At 43.3% G+C, this 22,300-nt stretch overlaps 1 protein-coding gene across 1 annotated transcript in view; it reads left to right on the forward strand.

Annotated features, from left to right (window-relative positions):
* The window catches only part of LOC136005990 (urea transporter 2-like), a 399,495-nt gene extending 377,448 nt beyond the window's left edge, over positions 1–22,047 (forward strand). Inside the window, 8 exon segments of the mRNA XM_065663882.1 lie at positions 14,018–14,180; positions 14,901–15,090; positions 16,564–16,692; positions 17,601–17,793; positions 19,338–19,485; positions 20,115–20,249; positions 21,175–21,224; positions 21,871–22,047. Of these exon segments, the coding sequence (XP_065519954.1) occupies positions 14,018–14,180; positions 14,901–15,090; positions 16,564–16,692; positions 17,601–17,793; positions 19,338–19,485; positions 20,115–20,249; positions 21,175–21,224; positions 21,871–22,047 (1,185 nt within the window).
* The last annotated feature ends 253 nt before the right edge of the window (positions 22,048–22,300 follow it).

Genomic DNA, 22,300 nt, shown 5'->3' on the forward strand with positions numbered 1-22,300 from the left:
TTGAAAGCCAACCGTATCCTAGGCTGCATCAAAAGCAGCGTGACCAGCAGGTCGAAGGAGGTGATCCTGCCCCTCTACTCTGCTCTTGTGAGACCTCACCTGGAGTATTGTGTGCAGTTCTGGTGTCCTCAACATAAAAAGGACACGGAACTGTTGGAACAAGTCCAGAGGAGGGCCACGAGGATGATCAGGGGACTGGAGCACCTCCCATATGAAGACAGGCTGAGGAAGTTGGGGCTGTTCAGCCTGGAGAAGAGAAGGCTGCGTGGAGGCCTCATAGCAGCTTTCCAGTACCTGAAGAGGGCCTATAGGGATGCTGGGGAGGGACTCTTCATCAGGGACTGTAGTGACAGAACAGGGGTTAATGGGTTAAAACTTAAACAGGGGAAATTTAAATTGGACATAAGGAGGAAATTCTTTCCTGTTAGGGTGGTGAGACACTGGAATCGGTTGCCCAGGGAGGTTGTGAGTGCTCCATCCCTGGCGGTGTTCAAGGCCAGGTTGGAAGAAGCCTTGGATGAGATGGTTTAGTGTGAGGTGTCCCTGCCCATGGCAGGGGTGTTGGAACTAGATGATCTTGAGGTCCTTTCCAACCCTAACTATTCTAGGATTCTATGATTCTAAGTTCTTTACTGTAAGGTTGGTGAGGCACTGTAACAGGTTGCCCGAGGAAGTTGTGAATGCTCCATTCTTGGAAGTGGTGAAGGCCAAGTTGGATGGAGCCGTGAGTAACATTTTTTAGTATGTGATGGTGTCCCTACCCAATGGCAGGGGGGTTGGAATGAGATGATCTTAATGTCCTTTCCAACCCTAACTATTCCATGATTCTATGATTTTCAAGGATTACAGAAATACCACCACTTCAAGGGTCCGTGTGCCAGACACTGTCCTCTCACTCCCTTTTCAACAGAAGAGAGTGTTTCAATTTGGAAGATGGAAGGAATTCAAAGAGGAAACAAACCCTTGATTGCATTTGATTTTACAGTTCTCAGGGCGTCTTTTACAAACTCCTGCAGCTGTTGCCACATCTGTAATTCACACATCCCAGGGGTGGGATGAGAAGGACGGGGATAGCTTTATGAGAAGCAAAGGGTTTCTTCCACAACACTTTCCCTGGGAATGGGTTTGGGCACCTTCTGCTACAGCTCAGCAGCTCCTGAGAGCACTCAATTACCTCAGTGCATTTGGTAGCTTAAGCCTTTGTGGAGGTGCATCTTCATATCCTTCTCCAGGGACAGCCCTTTGCACAGATAGTTGAAGCAGACCCAAATCCACACTCCCAAAATATTCAGCTTCACTCAACACAGCAGGGTTGGAGCACTGAGCACATGAAGAAGCCCTTCCAAACACATCCAGTTACCTTACCCACCCAAAATGCAGAGGGGTTCATGCTGCTTCACACATCTCAGAAGTTGCAAATCAAGTTGCGCTGTGCACTGAATTGCTAAAGGCACAGAGAGATAGACACATCCTTGACCTGTGCATCTTAGGATGAGCTGCAGTCTTTTTATCCCCTCTCTCCAGGGCACTTCATCCTGTACCTGACCCTGCTTTTCCATATTTCCCTCATTTCAACTAAGTGCTGACAGCTCTGCTGCTCTGTCATCCATAAATCTCTGCTCTGTTAAGCCACTCAGTCAGAAGCCAGGCAGGGACTTCCTGGGTGTGGAAAAAAACAGAAAGGGAAAGGTGATAATAAAATTTCAGCCAGTAATGGTTTCTTACTGTAGCTGAGTTTATTTCACTTGTGTAAATTAAACCCTGTTAGGGCACTTTCCGTTCCCAGAAATTGAATTCTCCAACAGATAATACTTCTTTTTTCTTTTGTCTATTCAAAATGTGCATCTTTACTGCAGATGGATTTATATTTGCTTGTGTGTGTGCATAAAAATGCTGCTCTGTAGTACTGCTTTCAAAGTCCCAGAACGATCTACAACCAGTGTAAATCTACCTCTATCCGTGGCAGTGATTACTAATTTTCAGTTGTTCCTACTGTCTTCTGCTTCATCTGCATGATACCAGTCCTTTTTCTTTTGTTGATCAGAACCACAACCCAGGCAATATACAACACCTTCCACTTCTCTTAAGAGCTATTTGGCAAGAAAATAGTAAACAGTAGGATTTCTATGCTGGAAAAGTTTCTCATTGGAACTATTATAGCATTCTGCTCTTTGCTAAGGCCTAGCACATTCATCTCCCACAAGGTTTGTGAGAATGGATTATTTCCTTGAAAACAAGCATATCTTGGGTGAGATTTGCAGCCCCATCGCCCGGGCAAAGGAACTGGTAAGGATATGAAATTTTACCAACTGAGATTAGATGCAGAAAGTTAAGTGAATGATCTCTGAAATTGCAAAAATGGATGAAACAGCAGAAAACTGCCTTGCCTTGTGTCATAAAACTGAAGCAAGTCCAGCCAGTTTTGTCATTCTCATGGCAACCCTCTGTCTTGAAGTAGGTCTGGAAAATGAGCCTCTTCGGACGTAGACTTTCCTCTGGGGCCAGGAGAACAGGATAGGGGTCTGAAGCTGAAATTTAAAACTGAGTTGTGATTTCCCCTCCAGTTTTGAAAGCCAACCTCAGGCTTCCAAAATTCTCTAGTATTTCAGGATGTTTCAATATCCCTGATGAATTCTACAAAGCTGCAGATGACCAGAAAAACAAGCAGCCTTGAGGTCCAGGCTCATGGCAGGAAGCAGAGAGCTTTTCTCGTTCCAGCTCCTAGATCCCAGACCAAAGAAATTAACAGGGTAATGCCAGGAGCCTGGCAAAACTGGTGCTCCATCCTGGAGGGCAGATGCACACAACAGGCAGAGAAGAGAGGATGTGAAGGTGTCTGAAGCTGAAGCTGACCAAACAAGAGGCCAGGGTCTTCCACATTACCTTGGGGACCACAGTAAGCAATTGGAGCTAGGATCATGATGGTGAAAAGAATGATTTCCATTGGAGTTCCCATAGATGCTGCATCTCGATCTCATTCCCACAGGCATCCAGGTCACACTAGAGGAATGCCCACTGCTGATATGAAAAGTGATAGTGACACCTGGAAAAAGGGCAGGGAACACAAAAACAAACAAGTGGAGCCAGCCAGATGAACGTGCTTGGCTTTGCTTTGACCTGTATTTCAGTGGGTGTCATGAGAGACATGACTACGTGGCCTTTCCTTGGGTACCAGAGAGAATTCCTGTGCCAGACGCCACGGCCACCTCCCTAGTGAATGGGATGGTACCTGATGGCAGCTCATCACCACGTAGAGGCTGAACCACCTGCACAGACCTATGCATGTGCTGGCCATAACCACCTAGCTCACTTCCGAGCAAATCTTCGCTCCCACTAGCAGCAATAATTTAAATGCCATGAAAAATCTGCAGCTAAAAGAGGTGAGTTGCTCACTAACCCAGTATTCTTGTATTCAGAGCATCAGCCTACCAGAAGAGAGCCTGACCCTCTGCGTAAAGTTGGCATCTATTTGACATGGCAGCACAGAGCTTTTTGACACCCTACTCTAGCCATAAGACACCTGCAACCTGCTCTTCACCAATTCATGCCCCACCCCTATCCAAGGAGACAAATTGACGTTCTTTATCATAAATGGGTTCCCAGGGAGCAACTGTACAGACTTGCAGCTGTATGGACTGAGACAGTGAGTCCTGACAACATGCCAAGCTGAACAAAAACAACAGTGGGTTTCCAGAGCAGGTAGTAAGAGGAGTGAAGGGATGAGTGTGAATTAGAAGAATTGTTTATTTTGGGAGCATACATCAGCAGCAGTATCTAGAGCCATACACAAGCTCTGAGCATGGAGAGTATTGATTGTGCCATGGCTGGGGAACTGCTGTTTATAGGTGCTGTCAAAACCAGACATCTGAATATTTGGTCCGATTTCCGTAACTGCACATGCGGCTGGGATGGAGACACACCACAAGAGGGAGCTGGACACCACAGATGGAAGACAATCCTCTCCAGCCTTCCCAACAGCCACGGCTGAAGACCATCCCGTTGTTGCACCGACGAATGTATCTAGACAGTTTCCCAATATGGGAATATGCTTATTGATGCCCTCTCCCTGGAAGTGTTCAAGACTGAATTGGATGGGGCTTTGAGCAATCTGGTCTAGTGGAAGGTGTCCCTGTCTATGGCAAGGGGAGCTGGAACTGGATGAGCTCTAAGGTCCTTTCCAACCTAAGCCATTCTATGATTCTCTTTTACTCAGCACTGGCGAGACACATCTGGGGTATAGCATCCAGTCTGGGGCTCCCCAGTACAGGAGAGACAGGGACATACCAAGCAAGTCCAGCAAAGTGCCATGAAGATGGTTAATGGATTGAAGTACCTGTCATACAAGCAGAAGCCAAGAGATCTGGGACTGATCAGCATGGAGAATTGAAGGCTCAGGGTGGGATCTTAGGTACATATGTCTGGTGGGGGAGAGTAAAGAAAGTAGAGCCAGACTTTTCTCAGCGGTGCCCAGTGACAAGAGCTCAGCTCCTGAGAGTGATTTCCCCAACAACGAAGGATGACATGGAGCCCACAAACATTGGGTGCATTTTACACATCTACAGCCCAGCCTAACAGAGGTATTTTTATCATTTACATGGTTTTAAAGCATCCTATGGAGTCCACGAGCTGGTGCAGCTCCCTGTGCAGACCTGATCTTTGCAGTGCAACCTGAGCAGAGGAGCACAGCCAAAACCCACAGTATAACGGCAATCTGCTACAAAATGGTTTTCAGTGAACCTCTTGGAGGCCACTGAGCCTTGAGAGAAGTGTGGAGACAGAGCGTGTGAAGCTCAGTTAGGGACATTACAGTCTTTCCTTTCAGAGCTGACAAGTTCAAGCACTACCCAGCTAACGCAGCTATACAGCTCCTACCTCATGCGCTAACACAGTCAGGGATCATTCAGGCATTTCTCTGGGAGAGATAGTCTAGTTGGGAACCAGTCACCAACCCGTCTTCTGATCCAGTTAACCACTGGGCTCAGTCCAAGGGGTGTTCTCAGAGCCAGCTTCCCACGGAGAACAGAAGGCAGAAGAAATGTATCAACCAGCTCCACCAGCAGATGCCTGCAGAGTTAAGCCATAGACCCAGCCCTCCTAAATCACACAGGATCTAGCTGTCAGACACCAGCCGCAGCTGCCTTTTTTTAAGCACAAAGTGGTCTTCACACTTGCCTAAAATTAAGAAGCAACTTTCTTGTCATGTGTGTAACCTCCATGCTCAGTTTGCACATCATTACATGGTTACCCAGTGCTCACCCAGAACCGGTGGCACAGTCCAGGCAGATGGTACCCAGCAGTTACATAAGAGACACATGGCACACCTTGATCCTTTTGACGAAGAATAGCCTCTCCTGTTTTAGTTTTCCCATTTGAATTCCAAAGCCCAAAAGACAGAAGAAGATACCTATGTTCCTGAGTGCCCAGCACAGATTAGTGATGGGCATCTGACTTGACATGGATTCAATTACACCTGGAAACATTTCTATCATTTGTGTCTTTCTGCACCAATCCTATTGGGAGTTTCAGTCCCTGGGCCACCAGGAATGCCCTGGCCATCTAAGGTACACAGCCATGAGCAGGAGCTCCTGCACCTGACTCCAGCACCCAATCTGGGACCTGGCCCAGACCTTTTCAAAAGGTGGTTGTAGGAAACACAGGGATTTCATAAGACAGTAGTTGCAGTAGTGAAACCCTCCACATAGCTGGCTGCACCTAGGATCCAGTGAACACACCACATGGTAGCAGAGATCATCACTGCTCTGCCTCTAATTTACAGAGCAGGCTGCTGCCACGGACCTCATTCCCACGTAGGCATCAGCAGACTCTGACCCTGTTAATTATTAACCAGCTCTGGTAATCTAAACAAAACATCGCTCCAAGATGTGGAGCCAGTGGCTTTTTCGTGATTCCTTTCCAACTTGTCAACGTTAAAGAACTAGACTTGGAAAGGGGGGGGGGGTCCTGAATCTGCTTCCCCAAGGAAAGAGCCACCCCACTGCTCAATGGATGAAAGTAACACTACCTGACAGTGAATCCTGCCGACCCCCTGAGCAACATCCCTTTCACACAGAGTAGAAAAGACGCTGTTTAAAATGCTCTAAGCGACCCTGAAACACGAGAGATGCGAAGCCTGAAACTCAATCTGATCAGATTCCCTATGAGTATCTCCCAACCAAATTACCCAATGCTTGTCTCTTCTTTTGGGATGCAAAGATTCATTTTACCAGTAAGAAAGCACAGGCAGCCCCAGAAGAAATTAACAGTAAAGAGAAAAAATTTTACTCCACAAGAGTGAAGCAGCTTCACCTGCAAATTTCTTGTAACATGTACTACTGGGTGCAAACTCAGTGGATGGCAGTGTCTGGCTCACTCACAACAGCTGGTAAGGCCAGACTGGACAGGGCCTTGAGCAACCTGGTGTAGTGGAAGTTGTTCCTTCCCTTGGCAGAGAGTTGGAACTAGCTGATCTTAAGGTCCTTTCCAACCTAAACCAGTCTGTGACTATGATTTTATGAGCCTTGCTCACCAGCAATGCCAAGCTGACAGTTGCTATCAGATACTCTGCTCTTAGGGCAAAAAAATTATCCACTCTCTTGTTAAAAACCCCTCCATCAAAAGAGAGGCATCCTGGGAATAAACAGAGTGAGAATAACATGATTTCAGCTCACACAGATGATGAGGCTGTTTCCAAAGGGCTGAAGGAAGCGAATTCATAAGACTAGATCAGTTCTGGTTCAGAAACAAACCATTCACTCCAGCTCTTGGATGAATTTGTGGGTTTGCTTCTTTAAGCCATCACTGTAAAAGACTCCTAAAGGGAATTAAGCTGTGGTTTGGATTAGCCTAATGATTTCCTTAAGTTTACTAGCTTTTCCTTTGTCCTTTTTCCCATAATTCACTCTCTCAAGACTTCCCTTTCCATCCTGTTCTCTGACTTTCACAGTGATTCCACAGCCTTATAAGCCTCTCATATATGCCACACATCGGATATTCCAGATTTCTGCAGCAAGCCAGGGGGGCAGGTTAAAAAAAAAGAAGGAAAAATGCCCTTTGAATTTCTCAAATAACTGATAAAAAGCAACTAAACAGTAGAAGATCGCCAGGTCCTTCGTACCAGTGTGATAACAGAATAGTGCCTCCGAAAACTACCCAGAAACAGGACAACTTGGCAGGTTGCTGAACATGTCACACTGTGATGCACGCTCGCAGGTTAGTGTTTTGAGAAGGAAGGATCCTGAGCTGTCTTGAATAAGAAGAATAACACTGGAGAGGTTGAGCTCAGGTATAACAAGAGTCCACTTTGAAGCCTTTGAGTTCTTTTAAGTGGTAGAGGAGGACAAAGGACAGAGTTAAAGGAGAATTAGCAACAACAAAAAAATAGCAGCAGGGAACAGGACATTTGGAGAGGCTGCTGGCAAGACACCAAGGACAGAGCAAGAGGAAAGGTGGAGAATTCAAGGGGGAACCTTCTTAATTTTTTCTTAGAGCTCACCGAGTGGGAGGAGAAACAAACTAATTAGTAATATCAGAACAGGAGCCACGCTAGCCTATATAAGCTGGTGGGGCATTTTCTTTTCCCCACTCTCTTTGCTCTGCTTGCCTTCTGTCCCAGCCAGAAAGGCAACTGCTACCCCTGAGCTCATCAAAGAGGTAAGAGCATTCTCTTAGTTCTTTTAATGCACAGCGATGAAAGTGCACTCTCTTACTGACTCATCTGGATCTTTCTTCTCCCCCAAAATGCCTAACAAACAGCATTTGAGCAGTCCTCCTGAGCAAGAGCAGCTAAGGCTCAAGACATTCACTAAAGAGGTGAGGGAATGTCACAAGGATTCCAGTTACTGAGAATTTTCTAGCAGGGTGAGGATTTATTAGTAGGGCTTAGCCCAGTTGGCTGAACCTCTAAGAAAAAAATTAATAAAAGTGTTAAAAAAAACCACAACGTATTTGTAACTCTTTAACATCTCCTTTTACTGCCTTTCTATTCTGCAAAATTAAAAATGCCCAGATAGTAATAATGTAGAGTTAATGGGATAGTGTGTCTGGATTTCTCTGTCCCCGAGAGACAGATCTCTGAAAATTGAATTGCGAACAGGCTTAATGAATATTTGAATCTGAGGGATAAGCTTTCTTTTGAACTAATGCTTTGAAATGTCTCTTCCATGGGAAAACTTGAACTACCTTTTTTTTTTTTTTTTCAGTGAGGTTCAAGTGCATTAGAATCTCTCTGTTTTGGGGAGTGTGCTCATGCAGGTGTGTGTTCCTATACATAACACAATACTACACTTGCCAGCTTTGTTAAACCACTGGTAATGTTACAAGGGGTATGCTAAGAATCTGGCCCTTTCCTCTGATTGTACTTGGATGCAGGAATTCCTCTAAAAACATGCTGCACAGAGAGCTGGCTGCCCGCATGCTTCACAGCAACAATTCAGAGAATGCAAGATTCAATGACTGTAATTGTGCAGTAGCAGTTCCTTGGAGAAACTAATACCGCACAATAACTTAAATCCACTTGATTTACAGGATAACATTAATTTTATCAGGGAGAGAGTAAAACTCTAGAAAGAAGAGAAAATACTAGATAACTTTGCTGCATTTTCAGAGATAAAAGCCCAACTCTTAAAAACACAGGCACCAGCTTGGAATTAACTATTTATTAGGATAATTAAAGCAATTAGCCAACTCAAAGCCCCTATTCCTTTCCAAGCTGCAAGCACAGCACTGCTCTTACCATGAATACCACATGTTACAAGTGTGTGACAGGGCTTATCTCCACTTCATCAGGTGAATAAAAGAGTAGTCGCAGGTCAGATGTTGCAGCACAAGCATAGAGTCTGCCTTGCTGCAGCTTTAAAGAGGCATTACTAAGATGCAGCTTTAATGAGGCATTACCGACATGCCGTAGGTATGGCTTGACATGGAAGAAGTGTACACAAGTGGAACAGAAATTGATTTAAAGAGACATGGAGTTGCATAACACCAGTGCTTTGCTACAGGGACATTCATTAACTCTGAAAAGATGATAAAAAAAAAATAGATTATCTTCTTGGCCCTGTGATGCGTTTGTTTTCATGAAAGAAAAACATCTTTTTTATCTTTTCTGTTCTCGCAGGTTCCATTTCATAGCTGATACAAAAGCATTCAGGTACTTTTGGCTGCAAAATTTCCTTCTTGCTTATGTGAGGATGACAGGGAGATATTATCCAACAGCACAAAGATAACTAGACAACAGAAGGCAGCCAATATCTGGAATTACTGGAGAAAAGCAGCAGTGCTCCACCTCTAGCTGTCACTTTTCCACAATGGGAAAATAGTTTTAAATAGCTCCTCTGCACTTGCAACAGAGCACAAATCAGTCCTTGTACCAAAGAGATGAAAACCTCATTCAGACACACTGCTGCTCCTTTATCACACCAGGTACACACCGGCATTGCATTTCCTACCAAACCCATGGAGCACCTCTCCAGAACGTACATGAGGTCAGGCACTGCACTTCAATCTGTGTGTCTTAACACAGCTTTAGTTAAGAATCTGAGATAATAAAAAAAATGCTTTCTTAGACAAATAGAAATAAGGACTAAAAACTAAAGTTAAAAATTCTGACCCTTGCAGAATCTAAGCAATTTGTTCCAACGGAATAGTTGTTTCACAATTGTTTCCATTTCCTTTCTTCATGCACTAAGAGAAAAAAAAAATAAGCCCCCTTTGACTGAAAACTGTGTGTTAACTTCAATAGCAGGTCTTCAGAAGACCTGCTCTACTCTAGCCTTTATGCAGAACATGCATACTTCAGCTTCAATTACAGTACAGACATCACTGTCTTAAATTTCTCTGAACATCTCCATTATTCTGGGATGAGGGATATTTTGTCTTCTGTCCTTTCTTAAACAGTTGTTATTGTCTACTACCTAAACAAGGTAATGTGTTAGCAGATCATTAATCTCAGCATATATGATAGCTACTGCTTCTTACGTTATCGAAAATTATTAAAACTGCCCAAAATATTCTATGTTGGTGCCAGTTTCTAAGTGGTGCACTACTTAGAATCATACAGTCATGGACTGGTTTGGGTGGGAAGGGACCTTAAAGGCCATCCTGCCAGGAGCAGGGACACCTTCCACTAGACCAGGTTCCTCCAAGCCCTGTCCAATCTGGCCTTGAACACTTTCAGGGATAAGGCAACCACAGCTTCCATGGGCAAGAAATACTTCTTTACACTTTGTTTGGGCAGCTAAGCAGAAGTAACGCAAACCCTCCATGCTCTGTGTTTCTGGATGGATGGGACAAGTCTCAGGGCTGTGGCAATAGCTCAACCTCTGCACACCAGAGGCAGTCCGCATGCAGCACTGGGATGTGAGTCAGGGTGGTTGTGAAGCCAATAGGGCTGGATCAGGGTCTATTACAGTGTCATAAAGGTCTCGTCAGAAACCAAAGGTGCTCTTGGCCAACCCATTACGTATAGGGCTGCTCTGCAGGCAGTAAAGGTGTTCAATCATGGTTTCATTTCACCTTGCCATGCGTGAGTTGATAGGAAAGATGAACTGAAGTTCATGTGAGATATCTCTCTCTAGAGGCACACATTACTTGATAAACAAGGACATAATGAACATGACCCATGCTACTGGCCAGGAGGTAACCATGATTACCCCACAACCACTGTAATTTTGAGTATTCTGTAAGAGCATGCACACAGGGCATTAGCACAGCCTTCATGGAGGGTTAAGTTCAAGCCAGGTTGGTGGAAGTGATTCACCTGGCCACCTGGTCTTTTTGCTGTCCCAATTGCATCAGGACAGCTTAATTTCTTCTCATGAAAACCCAGAGCAAAGGAGTTCTGTGCTCTCAGATTTGCACCATGCAGGACTGCCTGAAGTATACACTTAAACACCTTCCCACAGCAAGGCAATTCATCAAGTTTTGATGAATTAAGGCCTCCAACTTGACCAGTTTTCTTTTCCACTGTGCAAGTGGACCAGATGGTGACTCCAGTACTTCTTCAGATGCCCATTACATCCCACACGGAAGAGTCCTGCAGTGCAAACAGCTCCTTAGTCGGCAAGCAGGGGAAACATACTGGGCATGCTAGCACAGGACACACTCAGCAAGTGCAACAGCCCTTGACTTTATGGATTAGCAACAGAGAAAGCCTAAGTCGTACAAAGAGAAAGATTCTTTAAATTGAAAATATAAATGCACTTTCAAGAAAAATGAAGAGCATTTATCTTGACTGGAAATTCTGATTTAACTGGAAGTGCATCAAATTCACTCATTCCATTATTTCAGAATACAACATGAGAAAATTGAAGGTTAATGAATCAAGGTAATGAATTATGACTAAGCCAGAGAAAACCTTCCAGCACAGAGACACAGTCCCTAACAACACTTTCATCCTTTTTTTTTTTTTCTTCCTTTAGTTAAGCTGCTTTTGCTTTCGTGTCCTACACAAAGTCAAATTCAACACTCTTCGAAGTACTGGTCCTGCCTTCTACCTTTTTCATATGGAACCTACCCTTACACTAGCTGAGCCTTCGCAGGCAGCAGAAAATGTCTGTTTATAATTTGTGCAAATATTTACTCTTTCCTGAAATGTTACCATCAGTCCCAATAACATACAGTAAGAAACCAGCCAGGGTGTACATTAACCAGCCATTCCTCTATGTGGACTCAGAACTGCTTTACCACAAGTATAGATCTGCAAGTATAATGCCCAGGGCTGAGGCTGCTTTAGCTTAAGTACTCAGCACCTGCATTTCTGAAGTATGGATTCTCTTCCCCAGCTGCCAAAAGGGCGTTTACTGAAGTTGGAAGTAAGTCAAGAGCTAATTCAAATACTTAGAATCATAGAATAGTTAGGGTTGAAATGGACCTTAAGATCACCTAGTTCCAACACCCCTGCCATGGGCAGAGACATCTCACACTAAACCATGTCACCCGAGGCTCTGTCCAACCTGGCCTTGAACACCACCAGGGATGGAGCATTCACAACTTCCCTGGGCAACCCATTCCAGTGCCTCACCACCCTCACAGTAAAGAACTTCTTCCTTATATTCAGTCTAAACTTCCCCTGTTTAAGTTTTAACCTGTTACCCCTTGTACTATCACTACAGTCCCTAATGAAAAGTTTGTGTCATCCTATTTAGACTATTAACTCCAAAACTGAATTCTTTACTTCTTGCACAAGCTGCTACTCACCAGTGAGACCTGAAGCAGCTCTGGTTTTGTATTCAGCAACACACCTTGTCACGTGTATCCTTTGTCTCGACAATTGCTAAGAATTAGGCCTACTCTTCAGGAAACAGTACATTCCAGGGAAAGGTTTGGCTGGTTTAAATTTGCTGGTTTCATATTGAGAATTGGTCTTCAGACAAATAATGAATTGGCTATAGAGCATTGTTTTTAAAATTCAGTATTTATAGCTGGTGAAAGTCTCTCATCCATGTGCCTGAATGAAGCTGTGTAGACCTGCATGAGTTGCCAAAAGGTATTCCAGCAGCTCCTAATCCAAAGGACATGTCTCTCATGGGGGATCCTGTCTCTGCCAGCCCTGTGCGGATTTCCTTAACACCTTATTTAGACCTGGACACCTCTATTTAGCCTATAATGCTCCCCTACCTTGTTTAAGTCTTGATATAGTGCCTGCTAAATGTAATAAGAGTCTTTTTTTCAGTCCCTGAGAGTTTCTTATTTACATGTGGTCACCTACCTTGTCTTATGCGAAAGAACAATGGCCAGTCGTCCTGGTTTTGGCTGAAATAGAGTTATTTTTCTTCCTAGCAGCTGGTGCAGTGCTGTGTTTAGGCTTTAATCTGAGAACAATGCTGATAACACGTAGATGTTCTAGCTGTTGTTCAGTAGCACTTACCCTGATCAAGGACTTCTCCGTCTCTCATGCTCTGCCAGTGGTGAGGTGAACGGAAAGCCGGGAGGAAGCAGAGACAGGACACCTGACCCGAAATAGCCAAAGGGGTATTCCATACCACAGCATGTCATACCTGGTATATAAACTGGGTGGAGATACACAGAAGGGTCTGATCGCTGCTTGGGTCGGGCTGGGCATCAGTCAGCAAGTGGTGAGCAATTGTATTGTGCATCACTTTTTTATTCCTTCCTCTATCTCTCTCTCTCTTTATTTCCTACTATTATTATATCATATTTTACTCTTATTTAAATTATTAAACTGGTTTTATTTCAACCCATGGGGTTTTTCATATTTTATTCCAATTCTCCTCCCCATCCCTCTGTGGACTGGGGGGGAATGAGCGAACAGCTGTATGATATTTATCTGAGGAAAGCAAACACTCTGAATTTGGCCTACAATCTCCTAAATCAGTGCTGGGTAGTTCTAAACATGGGACAGCTGAAAGTAGAGTTCAGTAAAGAAAAATTTATTGTGCATATGCACGCGAGTAACAAAGTAAGATGCCATGAATAACGCTCTAGCTAAACCATGCTCATGGGAAAGGTAGAGGTGATCTCAACAGGGACAGTGTAGAGACCTATAAACCTAACTTTAGGTAGCTATTATTGGTGGCTGATGGATAAATTCAAACTGGAAATATGGGTTAAGCAGCAGAGGAAACTTTATCACTGAAGCAGCTTCCTAGACATGGTGGACTTCCACGGAGTTGGATCTTCAGGCAAGTTTCAGCTCCTGTGAAGCCAGTGTCCTCTGATGCCACCTTGTTCTTCTTGAAGTCACCCCTTAAACAAAGAACTTCTTGATTTCTAGAACACATGGTGTAGCTGAGCAAGCTGTTAAAATCAGGTAAAAGATAATAAACTGAAAGCTCAGTGGTTTCTTGTGGTGTTCAAATCCATGACTGCATGCAAGCCTGGAAGGATAGAGAAGAGTCCCAAAAGCACATGAAAAGGGATGTGAGAATCAGGTGTTCAAAGTAAGGATCTTCCTCTTTCTGGCTCCAAAATAAATCATGATGGGTGAATAAACAGGGAACAGTAAAAAGCATTGTAATGAAATGTCTTCCCCCCCCCCCCCCCCCGTGTAATTTTACCAAAGGGTTGGAATATCAACATGGAAAACAGTGTTGACATCAAGATAGAAAACAAGGGGGAAAGAAACCCAGTAAAACAGAATCCACTGATCAAAGCTGGGAAGAGGTTCTGCAGAGGTGTTGGGTACCTCACTGGAGACATGAAGGAATTTGGAGCCTGGCTAAAAGGTAAAGCTTCCTCATTGTGAGTAATCAGGAGATTCCGAAGAAAAATTACATCAAAAGAGCAATAACTAACTTCTCAGTAATGTGATTCAAGTTATACTAGTGCAGAAACAACCTCTGCCTTGACTTATTTTCATTTTGTGGGGAAAAAATATCAGCTTTGCACAGAGATACGTACACTGCTTAAATCTTGAGGATGACGGAGATGACATTTACCTCCCAACATGCCATGTACAAAGCAAATTTAATCCCACAAAACATACCCTGGGATGGTTATTTTGTGCTTTGCCATTCTACATAAAACTCCCTGTCCTTTCAGCTGAGCAGTTTCTGTCAAGCCTAATGCCACTGTGAAGTTAAATTGCATGTAAGTAGGTGTTCTTGGTCCCCATAATAAATCAGTAACGGGATACACACATGATTTGCCAATTGAGGCACAGATATAAATTAGCTGGTTCACATGAATCTGGTCCAAGGTACTTTATAACACGGGACTCTGGCAACCACACAGCTCATCTCAGCTTTCCAGCTGTAAGATTTCACTACAGACCATAATAAATCCCAGTCAGATTTTACTGTCTTGTTGATTCATTGCTTCAGTTGTGCTGCCAAGTTCCACTGCCAAACTCTTCCTGAGTTTCAAAAAATCAATTCCAAACCAGGATCACCTGCATATTTGGTTGGTTTGGTTTTTCTATTCCTATTTAACTTGATCTCTTCCAGATAAAACTCTCATGATCCAGTTTGTTGACTGGGTGCTGCGTGGGATATCCCAGGTGATGTTTGTCAACAATCCCATCAGTGGGATCATTGTCATTGCTGGCTTCCTGATGCAGAGCCCATGGTGGACACTCACAGGCTGTTTAGGAACTGTTGTCTCCACTTTAACAGCACTTATTCTGGGTCAGGATAGGTAAGTCCATCATTTTCCCCTTCAAATATAGACTGTCCCTTTAGTGCTGATTTATGTGTTAAACAAGCGACACAGAGTAAAAGTACGTATCTAGCATTCCTGGCTAATTGGTCTTGTAGGGCCAGACAAATTTTCCTTGTCAGCTGCATCTGGTGCAAAAGGATGCTGGATATAATTGCAGAAAAGGTAGTTGCTGAGAGGACAAGGGAACCAAGAATAGGAAATCAAAGTTCAGTTGCATGACATCTTTGTCTCTTAATTGGAGGGACATCCATTTGACAGATGGGTCACTCTGTGGATAAAGAACTGGCTGGATGGCCGCACGCAAAGAGTTGTGGTCAACGGCTCAATGTCCAGTTGGAGACCAGTAACAAGTGGTGTCCCTCAGGGATTAGTGTTGGGACTGGTCTTGTTCAATATCTTTGTCAGTGACATGGACAGTGAGATTGAGAGCACCCTCAGCAAGTTTGCCGATGACACCAAGCTGTGTGGTTCGGTTGATATGCTAGAGGGAAAGAATGCCATCCAAAGGGACCTTGACACGCTTGTGAGGTGGGCTGATGCCAACCTTATGAAGTTTAACCATGCCAAGTGCAAGGTCCTACACCTGGGTCAGAGCAATCCCAGGTACAGCTACAGGTTGGGTAGAGAAGAGATTCAGAGCAGCCCTGTGGAGAAGGACTTGGGGGTACTCGTCAATGAGAAAATGAAGATGAGCCGGCAGTGTGCACTTGCAGCCCAGAAAGCTAACCGTATCCTGGGCTGCATCAAAAGAAGCATGACCAGCAGGTCAAAGGAGGTGATCCTGCCCCTCTACTCTGCTCTCATGAGACCTCACCTGGAATATTGTGTGCAGTTCTGGTGTCCTCAACATAAAAAGGACATGGAACTGTTGGAACAAGTCCAGAGGAGGGCCACAAGGATGATCAGGGGACTGGAGCACCTCCCGTATGAAGACAGGCTGAGGAAGTTGGGGCTGTTCAGCCTGGAAAAGAGAAGGGTGCATGGAGACCTCATAGCAGCCTTCAGTATCTGAAGGGGGCCTATAAGGATGCTGGAGAGGGATCTTCATTAGGGACTGTAGTGATAAGACAAGGGGTAATGGGTTAAAACTTAAACAGGGGAAGTTTAGACTGAATATAAGGAAGAAGTTCTTTACTGTGAGGGTGGTGAGGTTGCCCAGGGAAGTTGTGAGCGCTCCATCCCTCGTGGTGTTCAAAGCCAGGTTGGACAGAGCCTCGGGTGACATGGTTTAGTGTGAGGTGTCCCTGCCCATGGCAGGGGTGTTGGAACTAGATGATCTTAAGGTCCTTTTCAGCCCTAACTATACTATAATTCTATGAACCGTTGACAGATCTTCATCACAGAGAGTCCAGGGAGAAAGGGTTTGATGTGGGCATTGGGAGGAGGGGTTGATGTGAGCAAAGCATCAGCAAAAGATATGATTTGAAGGTACTTGTTCCCTTCACACAGATCAGCCATAGCAGCAGGCCTGTACGGATACAACGGGCTCTTGGTGGGTTTGCTCATGGCTGTCTTCTCTGATAAAGGAGACTACCACTGGTGGCTTCTACTGCCTGTAACACTGGTGTCCATGACATGGTAAGTTACATGACTCCTCTGCTTCTTATTCCAGTCCCAGAGCCCTCATACTGTGACTTAATTGTTGTGGGTTTATGCACTATGCAGACTACGGTGGAAAAGAAACACGGCTAGCACATGTGTGCTACTAAATCTGTAGCATTATGTTAAAATCAAATATAACCAGGAAACAAAGAAAATACCCACATAATCAGAAATAAACCCAATGGGGAAAAGGAAAACTGGTGGCTGATAGTGTGTGATGCAATGCCCTAAATGTTAGCCATATTACTGTGATGAGTCCTTTTTTTTTTTTTTTTTCAAGAGGAACAGTATTTTAACAGGGTAGATTTAGCATAACTTTGATGTCAGCCTTTCTTTAAGACCCATAAGCTTGAACAAGAACACACAGTTCACTCAGACTTGGCTTGGGTGTCCTAAATTCAGTCTACTCCAAGTCCTAAAGAAAAACTAGTAAACACTGCAACTGAGCTAGGAATTATTTCATTGAATCACTGGATCTCGCACAAGAGTGGAGGATCCTGTCTCCTTCGTGGTCACCAAATTCTCCACATACATAGCATATATATGCAATATGCATTTGGTGCAATAAATAAATATTGCACCAAATTCACCCCATATATTAAATAACACCACTGAAATCTGTGCACTGATAATTGCAGAGGGAAGGGTAGGAAATTAGTTTACTGAATGACCCCAGAATATCTCTGATTTTATCAGAAAAATTGAGGAAATCAAACAGCTTTTTTTTTAAAAAAAAAAGAAATAGAGTGAATTTCCTGCATGGTGGTTTTTGTTTGTTTTGTTCTTTTTTTTTTTTTTTTTTTTTGTTGTTGTTGTTTCTGTTGAAGTTGGGATTTTTGCCTAGCTGACAAGCTCCTAGTAAGACCATTTTGTTCTTCTTTTAGCCCTGTTTTCACCAGTGCTTTAGGGTCAGTCTTCTCGAAGTGGGATCTGCCTGTTCTCACCTTGCCTTTCAACTTGGCCTTGACTCTCTACCTGGCTGCATCAGGACCACATAACCTCTTCTTCCCTACAATTGTCATTCAGCCTGCAACAGCAACACCAAACATCACCTGGACAAATGCTGAACTGCCAATGGTAAGATGCCAAAGATAACAGCCTCCTCCATTTACAAAGAAACCACTATAGAATGATATTATCTTGCTTTACATTGCTACATTATGGCCTGGCAATACAAAATTGCATTTATAAGATAGTTATTATCCAAATAACAATATTGTAAACCAATAAAGGTTTACTTTAGGAACTGACATTCTTGATAGCCTGAAAATGAGAATGTTTCATTTCTGTCATCTTTCATTTGCAATTGCATCCAAATGTATATCTTATGATTTACAAAGACTCTGCAGAATCTAATTACCAATTACTGTGTATGCACTGACCAGCACCCCATAGCTAAGGTTTGCTGAGACTACCAGTTAACTCACAGATTAATTTTAGTTTTCCATGTACAGAGTGCTGTGTTTTTAAAATTTAATCTTTCTGATTAGAAACTAGCAAGCAGATATTTCTATGGAAGAATGGTTACAAAATTGGGTGCAGGCACACATTCACGTATTTTAAGTTAATATTCAAGTGGGATTTTTCCAAAGGAACATTTTACTCTCCTATATAGCACCATAAACAATATAGATACTAGAGTAATGGCTTTCCTCCATGGCTCAGCAGATTATTTGGAGGTTTTCCCAGGGAGTGATAAAGAAAAGGAAGTTAATTGACCCTAAATGTCAATCCCCACAAGTGATATTTCTCAAAGAATGTTTACCACGATGAAGTGGACTGTTCCACACTGAGGAACACAACATTTTGAAGAAAAGTGTCTTGAAACCATTGCTAAGGAGTGAACAAGTTGGGCTCTGTCCCATCAACCCAGCAACTCCCATTCATATTCCCAGTGAATCCCAACAGAGTTTCAGGTATATACATAGATCATGTACATAGCCTAACCTGAGTGAAGTCTTGTAATTCTAGCCAAGCCATTATTGGCCATTTTACCCTTGGATCTGCCCACTCAGAGAAATCATAGAATTAAGGAGGTTGTAAAAGATCTTCAAGATCTTCAAGTCCGACTTTTAGCCCAGGACCTTTACCAAGGCCACCACTAAACCATGTCACTAAGGGCCTCACTTACACAGTTTCTTGAATACTTCCCAGGGATTCCGGTGATTCCACCACTTCCTATTCCAACTCCTGATCACCCTCCAGCTTGAGGAGAATGTCTTCTCAAAGGCATCATCTCCCTGAGCACTTCCATTTCCTAGATTCACAGCATGCAAAAAGTGGCCAAGCCAGCAGCATGCACAAAGATGATGAGCAAACCCTTTCACAAAAGACATTTACCTTTGATATTAGAGCAAAAAAACCTGGCAGAGGAGCTCATGGATAGGGAGCAAGGCATGACTCATTTTCAGTCAAGGGGAAACCCTGTGGAAATGCCCTGCTGCCTCCCAAGCAATGTGCAAACTTTCCACTTACAATCCATAAAGCCAGACTGCATCCAACAAATGCTGAACATGAACCTGGGTAAGAAAAATAAGTATTACAAAAAAATGAAGTTAAGCCAATAAGAAACTTGCTTTTTTTTCTTTTCTTTTTCTTTTTTTTTTTTTACATTTCTTCAGCTCCTGCAATCCATTCCAGTCGGAGTGGGTCAGGTTTATGGCTGTGACAACCCCTGGACTGGGGGAATCTTCCTGATTGCTTTATTTATCTCTTCTCCTCTTACTTGTCTGCATGCAGCAATTGGATCAGCAGTGGGTATGCTGGCAGGTAAGAATTTGACATTTTATAAAATCATGGAGAATAAAAGATGAACCACAATGATACAGTCACAAATGTTCCTTCTATTGGAGAATGCTTGAAAAAAAATACACATAAGCTTCTGCCTTAAGAATTCTTCTGATTGATTTCCCCACTCCCCACCTCATTTTGTGATGGTGGAAAGCTTCTTAACATTTGGTGGCAGAAAATTGGTGGACTTGCTGATGGCAGAAATCTTCAGAAGAAAGAAGCGTATTTTTGGCTAAAATACATTTTTATCATGAATACTTCATTTCTGGATATATACTGACGGGTTTAGGAGCAGCTTACTAAAAATGATCACCATAAATCCAGATGTGCAGGCCTTAAGGATACATTTAAGGTTCACACATACACTCATTCACTCATGTATATTCTGAAATTGCATAGTCAAATTCAGGTCAGTAGCACCTGGGAAATGCTGCCTTGACTATATTAGATTAAAGTGTCTTCAGTCTTAGACTGTAGCAGCACAACTACTAATGGGAACTTCATGTATGTATGCTGGCTAGGGCCCTTAAAAAGCTGGATTCATGCCATTTCTCAGCATCTTTTATCTCTTTGGCCAAGGAATGACACATTTTTGATTTATTTTCCAGCACTGAGTTTAGCAACACCTTTTAGCAAAATCTGCTCTGGCTTGTGGGGCTACAACAGCTCCCTCTCATGCATTGCCATTGGAGGCATGTTCTACGTTTTCACCTGGCAGACACATTTGCTGGCAATTGCCTGTGGTACGTACCCTATGGATTTTCTGTACAAGATGCACTTATACTAGAGGTGGGATGGAGCCTGGGGACCACCTCTAGACAGGCAGATGGAGTTAGGGAAGACTGATGAACGATGGAGTCAGATGTTGGAGCCTTTGCTCTAATGTACCGTGACAAAATAAAAGCAGTGCTTTCTCTTCCAGCCAAGAGTCGTGTTTGAAATGAGAGATGCAATCAGTGGATGCTGATTAACTAAGGTCTTTGAAATTAGATGCTTAATTTTGAGGCATTAACTGTGTTTGTTCAACATTGCTGGATGAATTGTATTGTTTTTTCCAATCACAGATACCAGTTCAAATTCCTTCTTTGGGGGAGAACATACCTAAACTTTGAGAAAACTGGGGCTGAAGATCAGCCTGCATTGTAGCTAGACAATAAAGTTTCCCAGTCTAGTGAAATAGATACCAAAGGCATGAGTTAGGCAACACAGAATGATTGAAGAACTATTTATAAGGCAATTCCATATGAAATTTCAATATCACAGGGGAATGAAACTATTGCTCATTCAGTGCTCATATAAAGAAGATTAGCTTTATATCTCATTGACCCACCTTCTAGCCCTAGAGGCAGGAGAGATTGAGGTGGAATGGTTATTTTCCTATTTAACCCAATCTATCAAGCTACATACTTTCCACGTCAGTGCATTTTTCAAAAGCCTCTGTTTTCATAGTCACATTTGTCATCATCCCAGTTCTTCTTCTGTTTTGCCCTTTCCTTGAGCTCCAGGTTAAGGGAGGCACAGTGCAAAGGAAAGAGCTTTCAAGAGGGGGCTTATCCCCACATATGGTCATAGACATGGTTGAGCTACCTAAGGTAGTGTCAGAGATATTTGCTGCTTTACTCCATGTGAACCTGAACTCACCAGGAAATACCTTATTCATTTTCACAGCGCTCTTCAGTGCCTACCTGGGAGCAGCAGTAACTAACATGCTGTCTGTGGTAAGTAATGTAACAGCTTTGTTTCCAACAACAGATTCAAACACAGTGTATTTTCCTGACTCATCAGGCAAAACACCAAGACATGGAGAACCACTGAGCTAAAAGCAGAACTAATCCAGGAGATGGGACATGATCTGCCCACGGTTTTGGTGTGATTCCCACTGATACAGGCCTCTTACAACTTTTCTCCTTGGAGCTTGCATGAACTTGCACGGCTCAGCCCCCAACAGTTCCAAGATAATTACATATCCTTTGTACCTGAGGTGATTGAGAAAAGGACCCTTCACATGTGTAAAGAAACCTCAAATTTGGTTTAATTGCTTTGCCCAAGTACAACTGCCCATGGAAAAGCTGAATGCCTCTGGTATATGCTCCTATCTTATCTCCATCCAAGACCACCACAGATGCACAAAGAGAAGGCAGCCTTCTCACCACAGCTGGTAGATGTTGCAGGTTAATGCACAGTGTCTAGATGCCATAAAGAAATACTGCCTCCCCAGGGAAGAGATTCCATGCAAAACCAAGTCAAGACTTCCTTGAGAAAGGTTTTTTCCAAGCTACCTGGCTCTGAGTTTTGTTTAAGGGTTGAGGGATCAAATGAAGGAAAGACGCACAGTAAATAGGTGGTTTGTATTTTAATTTGCAGTTTGGGGTACCATCAGGAACCTGGGCTTTTTGCTTGTCTGCACTGACCTTCCTGTTAATAACCACAAACAACTCTGCCATCTACAAGCTGCCACTCTCCAAAGTCACCTATCCAGAAGCCAATAGAGTTTATTACCTGAAGATGAAGAAACATCAAAGATCTTGCTGTAACATATGAAAACCCAAGAACAGAGATACTTTGCAGATTTTAAGGCAAGAGTACAACGTGTTTCAAAAAAAAAAAAAAAAAAAAAAAGTTATTTGCTTGCTAAAAGATCAAAAGACTAAAAAGAATCACCCCCTTCTGAGTAGAGCCACTTTTTCCACTGCATTCATTTGTTCTATCCTTAGTATGTAAGGGACTGTGCTGTGCTGGAAGAACCTTTCACAAGACCAATCTGTAATGATTTAAAAGCACATACTTGAATTTA

The sequence above is a fragment of the Lathamus discolor genome, chromosome Z (genome assembly GCF_037157495.1).
Source record: "Lathamus discolor isolate bLatDis1 chromosome Z, bLatDis1.hap1, whole genome shotgun sequence".
In the NCBI taxonomy this organism is placed as follows: domain Eukaryota; kingdom Metazoa; phylum Chordata; class Aves; order Psittaciformes; family Psittacidae; genus Lathamus; species Lathamus discolor.